Here is a 19,683-nt window from a genome sequence, read left to right on the forward strand (position 1 = left end):
GCACTGCCTCCATTGCCGCCACCATCCTGCCGAGAACCCTCATGGAGAAACGTAGGGAGTGAGGGAGAGGTTGGGTAAGCTTTCGGACTTCTCTCTGCAGAGTGGATACCTTTTCCGGAGGTAGAAGTACTAGACCCCGAGAGGAATCTAGGATCATCCCCAGGTAGGATATGGTTTGAGCCGGGACTGGAGAAGATTTTTTGAAATTGATCTTCCAACCCAGGCGCAAAAAGGTATTTATCGTGACATCTACTGCTTCTGAGCAGGACCGAAAAGAGGGACCCTTTATGAGAATGTCGTCCAAGTAGGGCAACACCACTATACCTCGAGCATGGAGAATGGCCACGGCAGCTGCCATGACCTTGGTGAATACCCGAGGGGCAGTGGCAAGCCCGAAGGGTAGGGCGACAAACTGAAAATGGTGTCCCTGGACCGCGAAGCGGAGGAACCGCTGATGAGACGGTAGGATGGGGATGTGCAGATAAGCGTCCTGCACATCTAGAGATGCAAGAAACTCGCCCTCTTCCAGAGAGGCAATCACCGAGCGGAGGGACTCCATACGGAAATGATGTACGCGTACGTACCTGTTGAGAAGTTTGAGGTCTAGTATTGGACGTACTGAGCCGTCCTTTTTTGGTACGATGAAAAGGTTGGAATAAAAACCTTGGTACCACTCGTTCTGAGGTACCGGGATGATGACCCCATCTTCCCATAGCGACCTTATAGCCTGGAAATACTGACCGACCCTTGCCCTGGGAGGGGGGGACTGGAAGAAACGAGGCGGGGGAAGAGAGACAAACTCTATCCTGTAACCGTAGGACACTAGGTCGCGGACCCATCGGTCGGAAACTACCGAGAGCCACGCGTCCCGAAAGAAAAGTAGGCGGCCGCCTACTTTGTCGGTGTCCTTCGGTGTTTGCCAAAAGTCATTGAGGTGGGGACCTGCCAGGTCTGGGCCCTCGGGATCCCTGTTGTCTGGGTCTGCCTCTCCAAGTGGGAGAAGGCTTGTAAGACGGCTGGGAGGCTCTGTCCTTGCGCTGACCTCTCCCGACGCCAGGTGGCGCGGAGGAGGGATTGGACCAATTGGAGCCGAAACGGAAATATCGGCCTCGGCCCTGTTGATTGCGAAAGGGGCGAAAAGTACGTTGCTGGGGAAGAAATTTGCTCTTTCCTCCTGTGGAGTCTGCGATTATTTTGTCTAGTTTATCCCCAAATAGACGTTCGCCCTGGTATGGAAGAGACGTGAGGGATTTCTTGGATCCCGAGTCCGCTTTCCAGTCCCTGAGCCAAAGGGATCTGCGGATCGTGACAGCATTGGCCGCTGCCTGTGAGGCACAGTTGGCCGCGTCTAAGGACGCGGAAACTACAAAGTCCCCCGCTCTGGCGATCTGAGTGGCCAGGTGTGAAATTTCTGGGGGTAAGTCGGCCCGTAGTGCCGTAGAGGATAAAGACTCTGCCCAATGGGACATGGCTTTTGCGACCCACGTGATGGCAAAAGAGGGAAAGAGAGAAGCCGAGGAGGCTTCAAAAGCCGAGCGAGCCATCTGGTCAATTTGTCTATCAGTGGGATGCTTGATGGACGCACCCTCGGAGGAGGATAGAACCGCCTTGGTGGCTAGCCGCGACACTGGCGGGTCCACGGAGGGTGACTGAGACCACTCCTTAGTTAGGTCCTGAGCGAACGGATACTTTGATTGCATAGCCTTCTGACCTGAGAAACGTTTATCCGGACGGACTCTATGTTGATCTACAATATCCTTGAACTGAGGGTGCGTAGGAAAAAATTTATGAGCCTTTGTGGCTCGCCCAAATGACACGGGATGAGCCGCCTTGGACGGGATTTCATCCTCTAACTGAAGCGTCTGACTAACAGAATCTATAAGAGAATCTAGAGTCTCTTGATCGTGACGATACTCTGGAGAACAGGACGCGTCGGATGCGTCATCCAGGAGGGATTCCCTGCTATGAGTCGGGGAAGAGTGACGAGAGACATCGCTCTCTGAGTTTGAGGGCTGATCACGGACCGGAGACATTACTCTGGACCTTTTCTTGGATGAGTGAGGGCTTCTAGAAACAGTACGACCTCTAGACCGCGAAGGGTTCTTAGACCGCGTTACAACCTCCGTGGAAGTTCCCTGAGTAAGGGACGGGTCACGGAGGGACTGTATCGTCCTTTCCAAAGATGCCACAGAGCGAGCGAGGGAGGACGCCCATGCGGGGGTACTAGGCTCGGTACATTCCGGGTCAGAGGCCGGAGTATCCTGTGCCGCAGGCGTTTCGCAGGCGGAGCACAGCGGGGTAGTGTGACCTCGGGGCAGAGATATCTTGCAGGAGGTGCACACAGCAAAAATAACAGAGTGGGTCTTTCCAGTCTGTTTATGCCTAGACTGTGACATGTTTCTGATTAAATGAGCGTACTGGCAGGGGGGGAGACAATCCTATTGGGTGCGTCTCACCTAAGTTCTGCGGTGGCTGGCAGGGAGATCCTCCTGTGCGCTGCGGTGCTGCAGAGCCGTCAGCGCACTTCCTGATCCAAGATGGCCGCCGAGATGTGAGAAGGGCGCTTCTCGGGAGCGAGAAGCGCCCAGGGAGGGGGCGTGTCGTGGGCGGGCGGCGGCGTGCTTGTAGGCGGGCGCTAGTCCGGCCCGGGCCTGGGCGCCGCCGAGCCCCCACAGAGGAATAACGCTGCCCCGCGGCTGCAGAGCCGCACGCTGCCCCGCGGTTGCAGAGCCTCACGCTGTCCCGCGGCTGCAGAGCCGCACGCTGCCCCGCGGCTGCAGAGCCGCACGCTGCCCCGCGGCTGCAGAGCCGCACGCTGCCCCGCGGCTGCAGAGCCGCATTGGAAGAGAGTAAGGGGGCCCCCCCTGCTGCCAGCTCGTCGGTCCCCGCACTTACCTTGTGCGATGGGACCGATGCTCCATCCACCTTCACCTTGATAGGGAGAGGGTGGAGAGCTACTGCCGCCATGTGTCAACCGCTATATACAGTGGTGATGCAGTGGACGGCTGCACGGACGCCCTGTCAATCTGTCCGGCTGTGCCCTGGCTCCAGGAGACTTAGGTGGATGATTAGTCCCCATGGTCGCCTGAAAAGGAGGGAGGGAGATCGGAACGCTAGGGAACCGTCGCCACACTGAAAGGTGAGCCAGGGCTGGCATCCATCGTCGCGGGAAAGGATACAGGAGGAACGCTCCGTGTACTTGCCCGTTGTTGGTGCGGGAGAGATCAGGGCTGAAAATTTGCCTGTCGCTCCCTTCTCTCCGTTAAATCAAAAAGAAAAATTGGTGGGGTCCTGAGGACCCAAGTGCCTCCTGAGACACTAAGTAAGAACTGGCTCCGGATTGTCCAGCCGTGGGTGTATACTGCAGGGGAGGAGTTAATCTTTTGTGTGTGTTTAACTTAGTGTCCTCCTGGTGGCAGCAGCATAACACCCATTCGTCCTGTGTCCCCCAATGATACGTAGGAGAAAAAAATTCAAAACGCCAGAATTACGTGTTTTTTGGTCGCTGTGACATTGCATTAAAATGCAATAACAGGAGGTCAAAAGAACGCATCTCCACCGAAATGGTATAATTAAAAACGTCAGCTTGGCACTCAAAAAATAAGGCCTCATGCAACCTGAGATCACGAAAAATGGAGACGCTACGGGTCTCGGAAAATTGAGCATTTTTCTTATTTTTTAGCAAAGTTTGGAATTTTTTATTACCACTTATATAAAAAAGAACCCACACATGTTTGGTGTCTATGAACTTGTAAAGACCTGGAGATCCATAATGGCAGGTCAGTTCTAGCATTTAGTGAACCTAGCAAAAAAGCCAAAACAAAAGACAAGTGTGGGATTGCACTTTTTTTTGCAATTTCTCCGCACTTGGAATTTTTTTTTCCATATTCTAGTACACGACATGGTAGAGCCAATGGTCTCGTTCAAAAGTACAACTCATCCCGCAAAAAATAAGCCCTCACATGGCCATATTGACAGAAAAATAAAAAAAAAAGTTATTGCTCTGGGAAAGAGGGGAGCGAAAAATGAAAACACAAAACCGAAAAGAGCTCCGGGGGGGTTTACAGTCACTTCCACAGGAGTTCTGGAACTAGCAAATGTGGCCAGCACTTGTGTCCCCTTATATGTCGGTATTCCCATCTCTGCATAATAGGAAGACCCTTTAAAAAGGATCTTTAAAAATGATTTTTAATGTACTAATCTGTGCAGTGTTAGATGGAAAAATATTTAAAAAAGACCAAAACCCAAACTATACCTAATGAATGTATCCCATAGACCACACCTGTTCAACCGAATGAGGCCAACAGTGTCCCCATAGCTCCATCATGTATGAGCAAATCGAGCTTTTCCTATACAGTGGGTATGATTTGTGTATACCTCTGACACTGATAAGATCGGGCTCTTGTTCAAATCTGAACTGTCTTTATTTATACATTTACTTCTGCGTTACATTGTTATACAGTTGGGATCATTTCGTTTTTCATCAAAAGTGGCACTGTAATCTTGTGCAAAAAGTACGTTATACACTGTGTGCAGAATTATTAGGCAAGTTGTATTTTAGAGGATTATTTTTATTGATCAACAATTATGTTCTCAATCAACCCAAAAGACTCAAATATCAAAGCTTATTATTTTTGGAAGTTGGAGTGTTTTTTTTTTTTAGATTTGTATATCTTAATAGGATATCTGTTTGTGCAGGTAACTATTACTGTGCAGAATTATTAGGCAACTTAATAAAAACCAAATATATTCCCATCTCACTTGTTTATTTTCACCAGGTAAACCAATATAGCTGCACAAAATTTAGAAATCAACATTTCTGACATGCAAAAACAAACCCCACAAAAATTAGTGACCAATATAGCCACTAATATATATATAATCTGTATACGATCAACATTGTGTGCGGCAGCCACCACAGCCTCCCAGACACTGTTCCGAGAGGTGTACTGTTTTCCCTCCTTGTAGATCTCACATTTTATGAGGGACCACAGGTTCTCTATGGGGTTCAGATCAGGTGAACAAGGGGGCCATGTCATTATTTTTTCTTCTTTCAGACCTTTACTGGCCAGCCACGCTGTCGAGTAGTTGGAGGCATGTGATGGAGCATTGTCCTGCATGAAAATCATGTTTTTCTTTAACGATACTGACTTCTTCCTGTACCAGAAGTTGTCTTCCAGAAACTGGCAGTAGGTCTGGGAGTTAAGCTTCACTCCATCCTCAACCCGAAAAGGTCCCACAAGTTTATCTTTGATGATACCAGCCCATACCAGTACCCCACCTCCACCTTGCTGGCGTCTGAGTCGGAGTGGAGCTCTCTGCCCTTTACTGATCCAGCCTCTGGCCCATCCATCTGGCCCATCAAGAGTCACTCATTTCATCAGTCCAAAAAAACCTTTGAAAAGTCGGTCTTAAGTTATTTCTTGGCCCAGTCTTGACGTTTTATCTTATGTTTCTTGTTCAGAGGTGGTCATTTTTCAGCCTTCCTTACCTTGGCCATGTCCCTGAGTATCCCACACCTTGTGCTTTTTGTTACCCCAGTAACGTTGCAGTTCTGAAATATGGCAAAACTGGTGGGAAATGGCATCTTGGCAGCTTCACGCTTGATTTTACTCAATTCATGGGCAGTTATTTTGCACCTCTTTTGCCCAACACGCTTCTTGCGACCCTGTTGGCTATTTGCCATGAAACGCTTGATTGTTCGGTGATCACGCTTCAAAAGTTTGGCAATTTCAAGACTGCTGCATCCCTCTGCAAGACATCTCACAATTTTGGACTTTTCAGAGCCCATCAAATCTCTCTTCTGACCCGTTTTGCCAAAGGAAAGGAAGTTGCCTAATAATTAAGTACACCTTATATAGGGTTATGATGTCATTAGACAACACCCCTCCTCATTACAGAGATGCACAACTCCTGATTTACTTAATTGGTAGTTGGCTCTCAAGCCTGAACAGCTTGGAGTAGGACAACATGGATAAAAAGTATCATGTGATGAAAATACAACTTGCCTAATAATTCTGCACACAGTGTATAGTTATCTAGATCGTACCTGCTCATTTAGTCAGCGGCTCCCCGCGAAAGCACCGTGACGAGCAGCTCCCTGGCGCACGCACCGAAGCGGTGTGTAGTACCCAGCTTCACTAACTGTGTGCGGCCTGAGCCGCTCGTCACGGAGCATGCGCAGCTCCCTGATCGACACTGCACAAAAGCGCGGCTCCACGATACACGGCACAAGCGCAGGATTTTTCAAAGCGTATTTTAGTGATGTCGGCACAACCCCAGGAACATCATTCAGATTGCGTTAGCAGCGACAACTTTGACTGAACGAAATTAAGCACACAGCTAAGACTAAATGAGCAGGTACGACGATCAAACTACTGTATATACAGTGCTTTTTGCACAAGACTACAGCGCCATTTTTAATGAAAAAAAATGTGTTCGTGATGCACATTGCATCACTAAACGCACTGGGGACAGTTTAGATGCTAAAAATGACATGAAAGGTTCCTTGAAGAAAAACAATTTTTTTGTTTTTTTTTTCCTTTCAAAAACCTAAAGATTACACTGCAAGTTTGCATCATGTATTCAGAGTCCAATTTCTCATTACAAGTCTATTTGTAATATATGACCAATGATAATTTTTTGTTTGTTTTAAAGGATTGCGACCATGAAACAAACATAAATGAAAGCAATTGTGATCAATTGTTAAGCAAACAATGGCACTGATGAGAGAGGAACGTTATGACGGTCATGTGGAATACTCACCATTCACTAGACTGAAGTGTGGGAGACTCATTCTGCGCTATGTGGTATAAGGCACTCATTGCATTCATGTTAAACAAAGGAGGTTTCCTTTCAGCTGTGAAGAACAAACATCAACTGATAAATCTCCCAAACCCCATTACCAATCTTCCTTGTATTTTAATCAAAGACTTTATTTTATTTCCCTTTAACAGAGTACAAGAAAGGTCAAGTGTCAGACTAACCCGGTCATGGCATGTGATAACTCTTATGACAAAACGAGAACTACAGGGCAACCTAAGGACAAAATGTGCAGCTAGAAATGTTACGTCTATGAACAGATTTCATTTCCAACAGAGATGAGCGGCAATGAAGGTGTCTGGCAGCTGCTTATTCCCTCTTTCCAACTAAAACACAAAGACCCATCAGCGACGGTAATCTAAGCTTACATTCACAGGGGTTTTTTTTGGAGGTGAAAAACTTAAGACTTTTCCAAGAATCCATTACAGAAAATGCTTTTCTGGCTGCGAACACACAGAGTTTTTGGAACAGACATAATAAGGTTGAGCAGGTAAACTCTCCTGGCCCTTCTGGCACGCTACTAGACTCCGCACAGCATGACTTCTAGGCCAGTCGCTCAATGCCCATTATGATGCTCGGTGCTATCCTATGTGCCCAGTACAGGCTGGGGGGTGCAGCATGCAGTGGGGTCTCTTCATGTGCAATGTCATGGCAGGAATGTAGGCCTGCACACACACACCCTTTTACAATATTCCCAAATATGACTCCCTCCCCCCACTAATAGATGCATTTGGGAGACCACAATCAGAATTTACCTAATTCAATACAAGTGATCCCAAGAGACCAAACATCCACTTTCCCATCATACTGTCCTTCATCCATGGCTAAGATTACTTCAGGGGCCATCCTAAAATAGAAAGCAAACACCATAAGGTTACAGTCTTCGTGCTTGGTGATATTGGGAACTCCCATAGAAGTGAGTAGAGAGCTGCACGTCTTCAGTTAGTTTTGTCACAGTGGTAGCACAACGGGGTCCCGAACTAGAGACTGATGTGGAGCCCACCGCTGGGGAACAAGCTATCAGAAATTTATCACAGACCCGGTAGATCACCTTAAAAAAATTGCCCTTAAAGATTATATCGTCAAGTAAACAAGCTAAAACATATATAGCGTCTAATACTAATACACTGGCATATAGGCGTACAATAAGGCGTACGGCTAACAGACAGCCCAGAAATATCAAGACATTTGGGATTCTAACCTTACAGTTTCCATAGCAACACTGATTTCTGGATATATATATAGATAAATCAAAAGTGTGCTGCATCTTAGTAGAACAAAGCTATGACATAAGCTTCATCTATCACTTACCAATATGGAGTCCCCACAAATGAATTGGCAGGAGAGGCTATAGATGCAGACCCAAAGTCAGCAAGTTTCACCTGGCCCGGCTCTGTGAGAAGGATGTTACCTGCCTTTATATCTCTATGGAAAACACAATGTTACAAAAGTGAGACGGTAGTCATTGCTACCATTAATAAAAGTGGTCTGGAGGTCATACCTGGTCACCATGTATCAGGATCTGGCCAGAGGAGCAGCTCTACACAAAGCCCACCACACAATGGATTTATACTTATAATCAGGAAATGTTTTATGATGTGTGTATATATAAGCAACTAAAGACCCTCATATTTTAGCTGTCAGACGAGTGATCTCGTCTTCTGTGACTCCACTCGCTAGAGCTCATCTCTGCCCTAAACTAAAGGATCGGACGGTGAAATTCCAGCAGATTGTTGAGGGGAGGGAACAGTGAATAGGCAGAGTGCCACCAAACACAAGAGATGGATCTCTAATGTGTATAGGGGTCCTTAAGGAGAACCTGGCACCAATCTGGGGGCGCCCTTTGTATTTAATAAGAGCGATGGGCTGCGGCAGATTGGGCGATTTTGCTAATATAATCCAGTAACAACACGTCACTGAAGAAGCTCTAATTTCCCGAGAGGGTTCGACATTCCAGCAAACCTGAGCCCAAATATGCGGGTTGTGGGATCCTGGCAAGCAGAGCGCCTCTTGCAATGACAAAGCAAGATCTCGCTCTTTCCATTAATTCGGTACTGACCCGGACTGAGTTGTCACCAAATTGTAACTGCTGTAATGACATTCCCATTCAGCGACAAAGTGAATCCACGGTAATGCTGGATTGGTGGAAAGAGCGAGATCTCACTTTTTCACTGGGAGAGCGACTGGTTGTGGGATACTGCGCTGTATACTGCTATTCCACTACCAGGCAGATTGGGCCGACTGTGAAAGTCAGGCACTTTTGGGGGACATTAGGGCTACTTTTGCAAGGTTTTGGTACTGGGTTCTATTTACTAAAATCACTAATATGGGGCCTCCAACTGTTTTATTACCTAGAACAGGAAGCCCCCAGATTGATAGCAGGTACTCGGAGTCAAGAGTGTCTTTGTTCTGTTTATACTGCAATTATGCCTAAAGTAACATTTCCATCTTGTAAAGCAATGTAGATAAGATATGCATTCACTTTATTTTAGGGGTCTGACCTCAGGGACATCCTAATCACGAGACAGAACTGTGGTTTCTTCATTGTTTGTTTTTATTATTTTTGCTTTAGAATGGCGCTCCTGGCCTCCCGGCTGTGTAAGGAAATGCACTTGGCGTGATCAGGGACGGATGCTTGATCTCAGCCAGGTATGTTTGACTCTGAAACGTTGAAGCATTTCAGAGAAAAACATACTTTGTAAGTGGCCAAGGAGACTAGTCTAACAGATGGGTCCCAGTGGCTTCTCCCTGCCCGCCGTCCTGGAGTGAAAGGTCTCTCGCTATACACAAGTTTAGGCAGAGACCTCTAGGTCACTGGCAGTGGGTGGAGAGAAGCCACCAGGGACCCATCAGTTCGAATAGTATCCTTGGCAGTTTAAAAAGTATGTTTTTGGTTTTTTTTAGATCATGCAGCCAGTGTCTGATTCATGTTGCCTGTGGACTGGGTCAGGTTCTCTTTAATAAAAATGTGCTTCAGTTTTTCAATCTTAAATTAGGGATGGGGCCCATTTTCTACATCCTTTATCGTATTCTACTTACAGAGCGGTAGTTGTAGGCAGTTATGTGGGCATAATTAAGCATTTGGTGATTTCATCTACATAACTTATTCTTGGTTACTACACCTTACAAAAATTAGAACAAGAAATACTGCCCCAAGGGTGTCTCCGCAGAGCAGCCTCAAGCTTTAGGGTCATCTTCTTCTACAAGGCATCCTTCTAAGCTCTACAGCCCGTTATTTAAGGAATTTCTGTGCTGTGGAGCACTAAGCATAGTATATACACAATGCTAAAGAATGAAATACACAATTTGGGGAGGAAGTGGGAAAATTCGTTTTTTAAATTATGGAAACTGTAATTACTTCTGCCAATGTTAATATAAAAAGCTATCAATTATCTACTCACCTATGGATTAAATTATGAGAATGCAAATAAGCTAATCCCTGCAGTGCCCCGTGTGTGATTGCCGCAATTTCATTTTCTTGCAATGGCTTTTTGTGTACTGAATAACAAGAGAAAAAATAAATAAATGTCACTTGCGTAGACAATGTCAAGCTGAAGAATGTTAGGCTGTGCGCACACGCGGCGGATTACTCTGCAGATTTTTCCCGACCGATTTTGGTAAATCCGCAGGTAATCTGCACTGCGGAATTACCACGTTTTGTTTTTGCGTTTTTTGTGCGGATTTCACCTGCGGTTTTACACCTGCGGATTCCTATTATGGAGCAGGTGTAAACCGCTGCGGAATCCGCGCAAAGAATTGACATGCTGCGGAATAAACAATGCTACGTTTCTGCGCATTTTTTTCCGCAGCATGAGCACTGCGGATTTTGTTTTCCATAGGTTTACATGGTACTGTAAACGCTTGGAAAACTGCTGCGAATCCGCAGCAAAATCCGCAGAATGTGCACATACCCTAAAAGTGATTCTGCTATCAGTCTATAAAACAGCTTTTATACAAAAGGGATGCAGTGGTGCCAATACACCATGTGAAAGGAGCTGGGAGCAATTATAGCATTTACCAGCCTGACTAGTCCCAAGTGGTCAGGGCCCCGAGGTGTGCATACAAAAAGGAGCTTCGGTCAAACTTTGGAAATGGCCCCCATTGATTTTAGGTTTGTTTTACACCTTGGTCCCGATTCAAAGCAATTTCACCAGAATTCTGGCATAAATTGCGGCTTTGAAAATTTTCTAAATGTTGGCACAACTGGGAGTTGCGCAAAACTATGACGTTTTGCTGCCGGTTTGAATCAGCTCTGCTGAAATGGGTGTAGCTAGGGGGGAGTCAGGGTGGGACTATAGCGTGGGATGCAAGTTGGCAGTCGCTCTATGCGAACCCTGAGGATTCTACGGTCCCAGCGCTGGTCCTTCATGTGACTACAAGTTTGCAATTTTCATACTTTCGGCCATATTCTGACTAGATGTGTCTGGCCTCCAGTAACACACTTGAACTGAGCACAGCTGGGCACATCTAGTCGGCACGAGAACGCATGAATGCAAATCACATACTTGCATCCATGAGACCACTACGCCCGGCATCTGGGACTCAGTTTTGCAGGGTGCTCAATGTGGGATTCAAAAGTCTGCAGTCACAAAGTGAAGCCTAATGTCTGACAACCCCTTTAGGAAAGCGTACTACTCCTTTAAATAAAAACTATACAAACCATGAAGAAGAATTACCTTCTAATAAGTCTGATGCAGATCCTAAACAATATTCCATAACCAGCTGGAGAGAGGAAACATAAAATCAGTATACATCACTAAACTGCACAGAAATGTTGCATTTTCTTCTGAAACAGATGAGAAAGAAGCACAAATACAATGCTGCGCTGCATCAGATTGGAAAGGCAAAAATTAACACTGCCATATAAAGATACAAGAAGTGGGCAACAGCTGGGAGGGCAGCTGTCTGTAACCCTTTTGGCTGCCCTGTGAGCAATCATTCATGGCCCTCTTGCCTGCTGAAATGGTTACAAATTATATGCATGGTCTACCTTCTTCTAGGACATAAATTCAAGAGCTGCAGGCCATCAGTGAAAACTGATTGGCTGCAGGGGTCAAGTGATAATTATGGGATGCACGGTTGAAAGCGGAGCCCATCCAACAGGGAACTGTAGATTTTATTCATTTTTTTATTTTTTTATTTCGGCTCTACTCTGGGGCCAATGATAGGGGGGTGTCTGGTAGCGGAAACCCCTTTAATATATTGAGTGAATACACACTGTCTGAATTGGGTGCAGATCTTCTGATATTTTAGGATTGATCCAGTGCCAGCTATGTGGATGAGAAGATTATGCACAAGTCAACTTGCAGAGTGCCTGAAATACTTTCCTTGCAATACACAAGGTGACATACACCAAAATTCAGTGACAAATTCAGCAATAAGTATTAAATGTATCACATGGTGCACTGTAGATAAAAAATAAAACATGGTGAACACTGCAGGACTAATCCGTCCATTACCAATAGATAACACTTCCCACACTAGTACGGGCAGAGGTTCATTGACTAATATAAAAGACAGAATGTATTCATGAACAGCAAAAAGGAAGAAGACATCATGAAAAAGCAAGCAACACTGGGATGAAAGGCTCCTCACCCATGCCGTGTGCTCCCTCAGATAGCAGCCTTTATATTCTATACTGTTCGGATGTTTTATCCTTTGAAGAAATTTCACTTCTTTCACGATATCTTGCCATTTCTGTAGAAGAGGGAAAGAAAAAAAAGTTATGTGCCCTTAGGTCTAATGAATGACTTGTCTGGGGAAGGGGGGGGGGGGGTCTTTCTCCAACTACTTAAGGTAACATGTGAGAAGTTATAATGAGACGTTACCGAAAAAGTATATTTCCATTATTACCTGTTCAGTCATTTGCTGTAGAGGGCAGGGGGGGCACTTATTTAACCAGATGAAGACGTGTCGAACATAACTTATTAAAAGGGGGACAGAACGTGCACCTTCCATACAAGGCAGAAGTGGAAAATACATGAGTGACTGTAACCGCATAGGCGGTGTCACTAGTTACACCGGGGGTCACATCCAACATCTCAGGCTTAGGTCCAAATTACTTTCCAAAAATTCTAAATATGAAATGGACACGTGCGTAGAAGGTGTAGTCTGCTTACAGCGTTCCTACGGCTCCATTTTATGGACACATAAGCACACCATAAGTACAGTATAGCGGGCCCAATGAGGCACTGTATTCTCCATCTGCTGCAATGCTGTGTAATATGGCTGTGGTATCTAGTGACATAACCCTCTTTTATATAGATACACAGACATCACAGCCCAAAAGAATTAATTCAGATCTGCTGCATTTCCAAGTCACCGCGGGACAGCAGGAGTTCTCTGCACAGCAGATGGCCTGGGTGCTGCTGTGCAGGAAAAAACACAACTGTAAAACAGCCAGTGGGAAATAAGGACACATTCACCAGCGCCTTTTTCTGCCATTTTTTCAGTGAGTCTGCTAAAAAAAATGAAAAAGGTGACGCAAGCGAGAAAATCAAAAGACTAATCCTATTAAATTTGATATGGGAAATAGCTTTATGTTCAGGCTTCTGATTGTCTTCTAAACACTTCAAAATATGTCAAGAGTTTAAAAATAAGGGAAATGTCCATTCATCTGGCTTTTTCCCCACGAAAGAGGCTCAATACTTCACAATAGAAGCAAAGAGAAGGCTAAAAAGGCACAGGTGTCTTGAGCATTTTGACTCCATTTTTGCTTCAAAAATACACTGAAAAACGTGGAGCAGGAAAATACGTTACTAGAAAAGCTTCAAAAATTACAAAACAACCCCAAAACAAACAAAAAATGTTGTTAAGACACTTCGGGTTTACAAAAAAACAGAAAATGCGCAGGTGCAGAAGCTTCTTCTGCTTGAAAGAAAAAAAGTTTGATAGCTAGAAAAATAAACAGTGTGAACACACACTGAGTGGTTAACCCGAAGGGAAAGGGGCTTGTGATGCCACATCTTCCGATAATTGCCGGGTCGTGTGCGTGAGCAGCCAGTATCATACACCTGTCCTACTTACATGTCCTTTAAGGCTATGTGCACACGTTGCGGATTTGACGCTGCAGATTCGCAGCAGTTTTCCATGCGTTGTACAGTACCATGTAAACCTATGGAAAACCAAATCCGCAGTGCACATGCTGCGGAAAATTCCGAGCGGAAACCCTGCGGTTTATTTTCCGCAGCATGTCAATTCTTTGTGCGGATTCCGCAGCGTTTTACACCTACTCCTATATAGGAATCTGCAGGTGTAAAAACGCAGGTGAAATCTGCACAAAATCAGCAGGTAAAACGCAGGGCGTTTTCTGAATCCGCGAGGAAAACTCCACAATGGAATCCGCAACGTGTGCACTTACCGTAAAAGGCTATGAAAGAGGAAAGCAGAACTGGTGACGTCACCTCTACAGATATCGGAAGAGAGTCTAGCCCAAATACCCCGTTAAAGATGTGACCTCTTCATTTTCAGGGATAATGTGGGTCCCAGAGGTCAAGCCTCACTTGATCATAAAGTGATGGCATATCCAAAATGAGAAGTGCCATTACTTGAATGTGCTGGGAATTAACCCTTATTGGTGGACACTACGGAAGTAAATTATGACAGGATAAGCTGATTGTACCTTGAACTTCTACTTACCTCATTCGACTGTTTCCCACTGTAGGACATTTTCTTGATGGCCACCACTTCATTGGTGCGCACATCATGTGCCTAGGATAAAAATAAAACTGGCAAATGAAGCAGCACGTGTCACAAGGATTTCTTATGGCTATAAAATATATAAGTTTACTAAAAGTAGTACGCACTCTTCCACACCTTCCCCTCCCATGTTGTGAAAATGATTGAGCAATTAAAGGATTGACGTTTATCACCAGTGAAGCACAGAAATACGAGGATCAGCCATTGGCTTCTATGCTTTGTGGTATACAGGGAAGAATAGGTATTTAAAGACACTGCCATTTTCCAGGAGAGGACAACCATCTCTGCCAAAGACACAAGTAACCTCCACAGAAAGCAGCTGTGGGGCAGAAAGGAAACTGATAAGAAATCTCCTTGCACTTCGGGCCAGGCTACACTCAGTCATCCGGATGTCACCATTAATGTAAGATTAGGTAACTACTGTGAGAAGTTGTGACCTGTGTAACCTTCGCTTAAGATGCCAAGTGCTTTAGTGCTCGAACATTACAATTACTGCATTTCCATCATTCTTCCAGATTCTCTAAGATGAAGAAACAATGCAGGAAGCTACATAGGGTCATTCATCCATCCTGTAGTTGTACCCTCAAGTGGTGGACAATTTCAATACATATATTTGTCCACTAGAGGGGGCCATATAATTAATCTCATAGACAAGCACCTAATGCTGAACTCTGACAATTGTCACTAATCTCGTTATTTTCTCCCTTTTAATTAGGCATTTACAGGGTCAAAAGGTAAATGTCCAAAAAAGACCAGGGAGATCACGCAGTTTACAGCCCAAAATAGCGCAGGCGGTAACAGTGTTGTCTCTGGACAGAGGATATCTGGTAGAAAACTTAAAGAAAAAGAAACCAAATCAGGGAAACACCAAGAGTCGCATTGTGCAAAAATTTTGGACTTTACAAATAGATTTACACCAGAATTCAGGCATAAACACTTTCATAAATTAGATCAATGAAACAGTATGTGGTCCGATAAAAAAAAAAAAAAAAGGCTCACACCACTCCACTGAAACTGCCCTAACTAAGGTCACCAATGACCTCTTAACCGCCAAGAGCAAGCGACACTACTCTGTCCTCCTCCTCGACCTGTCGGCTGCCTTTGACACAGTGGACCATTCCCTATTATTACAGACCCTCTCATCCCTTGGCATCACAGACTTGGCCCTATCCTGGATCTCATCATACCTAACAGACCGGACATTCAGCGTCTCCCACTCACACACCACCTCCTCACTTCGCCCCCTATCTGTCCCACAAGGTTCAGTCCTTGGGCCCCTGCTCTTCTCCATTTACACCTTTGGCCTGGGACAGCTCATAGAATCTCATGGCTTTCAGTATCATCTCTATGCTGATGACACACAGATCTACATCTCTGGACCAGATATCACCTCCCTACTAACCAGAATCCCTCAATGTCTGTCCACTATTTCATCCTTCTTCTCCGCTAGATTTCTGAAACTTAACATGGACAAAACAGAATTCATCATCTTTCCCCAATCTCACGCGACCCTCCCAACGAACCTATCCATTACAGTGCATGGCTGCCCACTCTCCCCAGTCCCACAAGCTCGCTGCCTCGGGGTAATCCTTGACGCTGATCTCTCCTTCAAACCACATATCCAAGCCCTTTCCACTTCCTGCTGCCTTCAACTCAAAAATATTTCACGAATCCGTACATTCCTCAACCAAGAATCTGCAAAAACCCTAGACCATGCCCTCATCATCTCTCGCCTTGACTACTGCAACCTCCAGCTCTGTGGCCTCCCCTCGAACACTCTCGCACCCCTCCAATCTATTCTAAACTCTGCTGCCCGACTAATCCACCTGTCCCCCGCTATTCCCCGGCCTCTCCCCTCTGTCAATCCCTTCACTGGCTCCCCATTACCCAGAGACTCCAGTACAAAACCCTAACCATGACATACAAAGCCATCCACAAACTGTCTCCTCCATACATCTGTGACCTCGTCTCCCGGTACTTTCCTGCACGCAACCTCCGATCCTCACAAGATCTCCATCTCTACTCCCCTCTTATCTCCTCTTCCCACAATTGTATACAAGACTTCTCTCGCGTATCACCCCTACTCTGGAACCCTCTACCACAACACATCAGACTCTCGCCTACCATCGAAATCTTCAAAAAGAACCTGAAGACCCACCTCTTCCGACAAGCCTACAACCTGCAGTAACCACCGATCGACCAAACCACTGCATGACCAGCTCTATCCTCGCCTACTGTATTCCTTCCCATCCCTTGTAGATTGTGAGCCTTCACGGGCAGGGTCCTCTCTCCTCCCGTACCAGTTATGACTTGTATTGTTTAAGAATATTGTACTTGTTTTTATTTTGCATACCCCTCCTCACATGTAAAGCGCCATGGAATAAATGGCGCTATAACAATAATAATAATAATAATAAAAGGCTAAAGAGATGCAGTGCGTCCTTTGAGCCTATTGATCTCTACCATAAAATACTGAGTGTCTGCTGAGGGGGGAGAGGGGTCAGCTCACTTCTTTTAACAACTTAGCAGCTTTAGTTTATATGAACATATGAACAGTTATTGGCTTTAACACAAATTCATATGTTCAGTCTTTTGTTTGTTTGTTTGTTTTTCCAGGCAGTTTTTGTAACAGAATGCACCTGAAAAATGTAATGTGCACATACCCATAGAGGCTCATTGATCCTTACAACAATCCTTTTTAAAAGCAGACCCTGGCGTCTCCAGTCCGCGAGACTCAGAGCCTGCCCTATTCTCATCCATTTGGCAGATCAGACTTGGCCATTTAAGTCTATGGGGATCAGTGAACAATAGAAGATGTACTTTTTATTTTCCCATCTGGGTTTCATCAGTTTTTAACTAATCTATTACTTATTGAGCTTGCATCGCTTTATGCGGTGTGAATATAGACTTCGGGCTGGAGAACATCACGCTGCACTACACCACAACCTGAACACTGGACATGTGGAACAGGGCAAGCTTCAAACATCCGGAAATATAACAAATACAAATTTAGTATAGAGATTTCTTGGAAAGAGAAAAATAGACATTGTAATAGTTTTGAGCTCCCATTCCTCTTGTGTTACAGATGAATTCCTGCAGCAATGGCAGCAGTAAGTATACGCTGGAAACAGCCACTCCCACCCATGTCATGTTCGACAATTATTCACCCCGAACAAAGCAATAAAGAATGAATCACGGGCTGTCGGGGCGGTAAGTGAGCGGCCAGCATGCTTCTTGTATGACAAACACTGCTCCACAGAACGAGTGCTCTCCGGCCACCACAGCCATACATCAGACTGTGGCTTACTGTGCTGTTCATTTATAATGACCATTTCTGAGCAGTCCTCAAATTTGTCATAAACTGAAATTAAGGAAAGAGAGAGCACATAGAACGATAAAAGTGATAATTTGGATGACAATATGTGGTAGGTGCACTCACCTTTACAGGTTGTGAAAGGTCACAACCCCTTGCAGAATATAAGAAGAAAGAGTGGTCGCTGCAGACTCCCGTGGATACCAATGTCACAAAGAAGGAAGGAGAAGACCGGGTTTCTTGTATCTGCGCTGACCACACAATTATGGAAATGTTCTTAAAAGCTTTATTGTGCCGATGTGTTTCGTGGCAATCTACCACTTCCTCGGGGCCAAAAGTTTTATAGTATCTCTAAACTCTGATGAAACACATTATCCACCTAAACAATCAGTCTTTAATTGAAAAGAAATATAAATATAATATATAAAGCGTGTGTGTGTCTCCGGGATTGGCATCTGTACCGTCGCAGCTACAGCCACACGTCTGGACCCCGAGAGCGTCATAGGCTATGTTGTGAAGAGAAATTTTAACCCCGCGCGTTCCAATTCACCAAACAATTTTGCCCCTATCTACATAATGGGGAAAAAGTGAAAGGAAAAGTGTTGGAGGCAAATTGACAGCTGCCAGATGTGAACAAGGCGGACTTAAAGAATGAGAGCGATGGCGCCAAAGAGTATATACCGTACAGTTGCTAAGGTGGGGCCCCGACATGGGATACTCACCACAGACGGGGATATGAACACACAAAATGCGCCACACACTACCACGTGCTTGAACACATATACCACCCTTAGCACACATACACCACACATACACCAACCTCGCCACATAAAAGTCGAAATACAAAAGTCGCCGCTCAAAACTCGCCACGCGCAAAACTCGCCACATGCAAAACTTGCCACATGCAAAACTCACCTCATGGAAAACTCACCTCATGGAAAACTCGTCACATGCACAAAAGTTGCCTCACACAAAACTTGCACATAAAACTCGCCACGCGAAAAACTCGCCATGCGCAAAACTTGCTGCACACAACTTGCTACACTAACCTGTCACATGCAACTCGACACAAAAAGTTGCTACACGCATGTCGCCACACAAAACTCATCTCACAAAAGTCGCTACATGCATGTCGCCAAACGCAACTCAACACACACAACGTGACACATGAAACTCGCCCTAAAACACACACAAGTCTGGTATTATCCTTCAAAAATAAAAATCTGATTAATTAGCAGACAAACTACAAGAGCAACAAATGTACCATATAGGAAATCCGGCAGCTGTCAGTCACATGACCTGTCTATTATGTGTATGTGTGAGCTAATATATACTGCCAGGGGAGGGCTTCCTGTTGGCTGGGGATTTATCAGGCTGCCAATTTAGCTTACAAATACTGAGGTAAAAATAGTGAGCAAATAATGTGTGAACGAGGTCTAATACAGGAGGAGATGACATACAGGTATATACTATGTACAGGAGGAGATGACACACAGGTATATACTATATACAGGAGAGATGACACACATATATACTATACACAGGGGAGATGACACGTATATACTATATACAGGAGGAGATGACACAGTTATATACTATATAAAAGAGGAGATGACACAGGTATATAGAGGACGAGATGACAGCAGGTATATACTATATACAGGAGATGACATACAGGTATATACTATATATAGGAGATGACATACAGGTATATAGTATATACAGAAGAGATGACATACAGGTATATACTATATACAGGAGGAGATGACACATCGGTATATACAATATACAGGAGGAGATGACATACAGCAGGTATACACTATTTACAGGGGAGCTGACATAGGTATATA

General features: G+C 45.1%; 1 protein-coding gene across 2 annotated transcripts in view; it reads right to left on the reverse strand.

Annotated features, from left to right (window-relative positions):
- Positions 1–19,683, reverse strand: part of TAOK1 (TAO kinase 1) — a 117,407-nt gene that overhangs the window by 29,711 nt on the left and 68,013 nt on the right. Inside the window, exons 4-10 of one of the 2 annotated variants that reach the window (XM_077294302.1) lie at positions 14,461–14,532; positions 12,418–12,519; positions 11,499–11,544; positions 10,224–10,320; positions 8,134–8,247; positions 7,578–7,669; positions 6,766–6,859 (exon numbers count right to left, since the gene is read on the reverse strand). In XM_077294302.1, coding sequence (XP_077150417.1) covers positions 6,766–6,859; positions 7,578–7,669; positions 8,134–8,247; positions 10,224–10,320; positions 11,499–11,544; positions 12,418–12,519; positions 14,461–14,532 — 617 coding nt within the window. Of the gene's footprint in view, positions 1–6,765; positions 6,860–7,190; positions 7,348–7,577; positions 7,670–8,133; positions 8,248–10,223; positions 10,321–11,498; positions 11,545–12,417; positions 12,520–14,460; positions 14,533–19,683 lie in introns of those variants that run through there. The other variant, XM_077294303.1, reaches the window with a different exon arrangement.

This window comes from Ranitomeya variabilis, chromosome 3, assembly GCF_051348905.1.
Source record: "Ranitomeya variabilis isolate aRanVar5 chromosome 3, aRanVar5.hap1, whole genome shotgun sequence".
Taxonomy (NCBI): Eukaryota; Metazoa; Chordata; class Amphibia; order Anura; family Dendrobatidae; genus Ranitomeya; species Ranitomeya variabilis.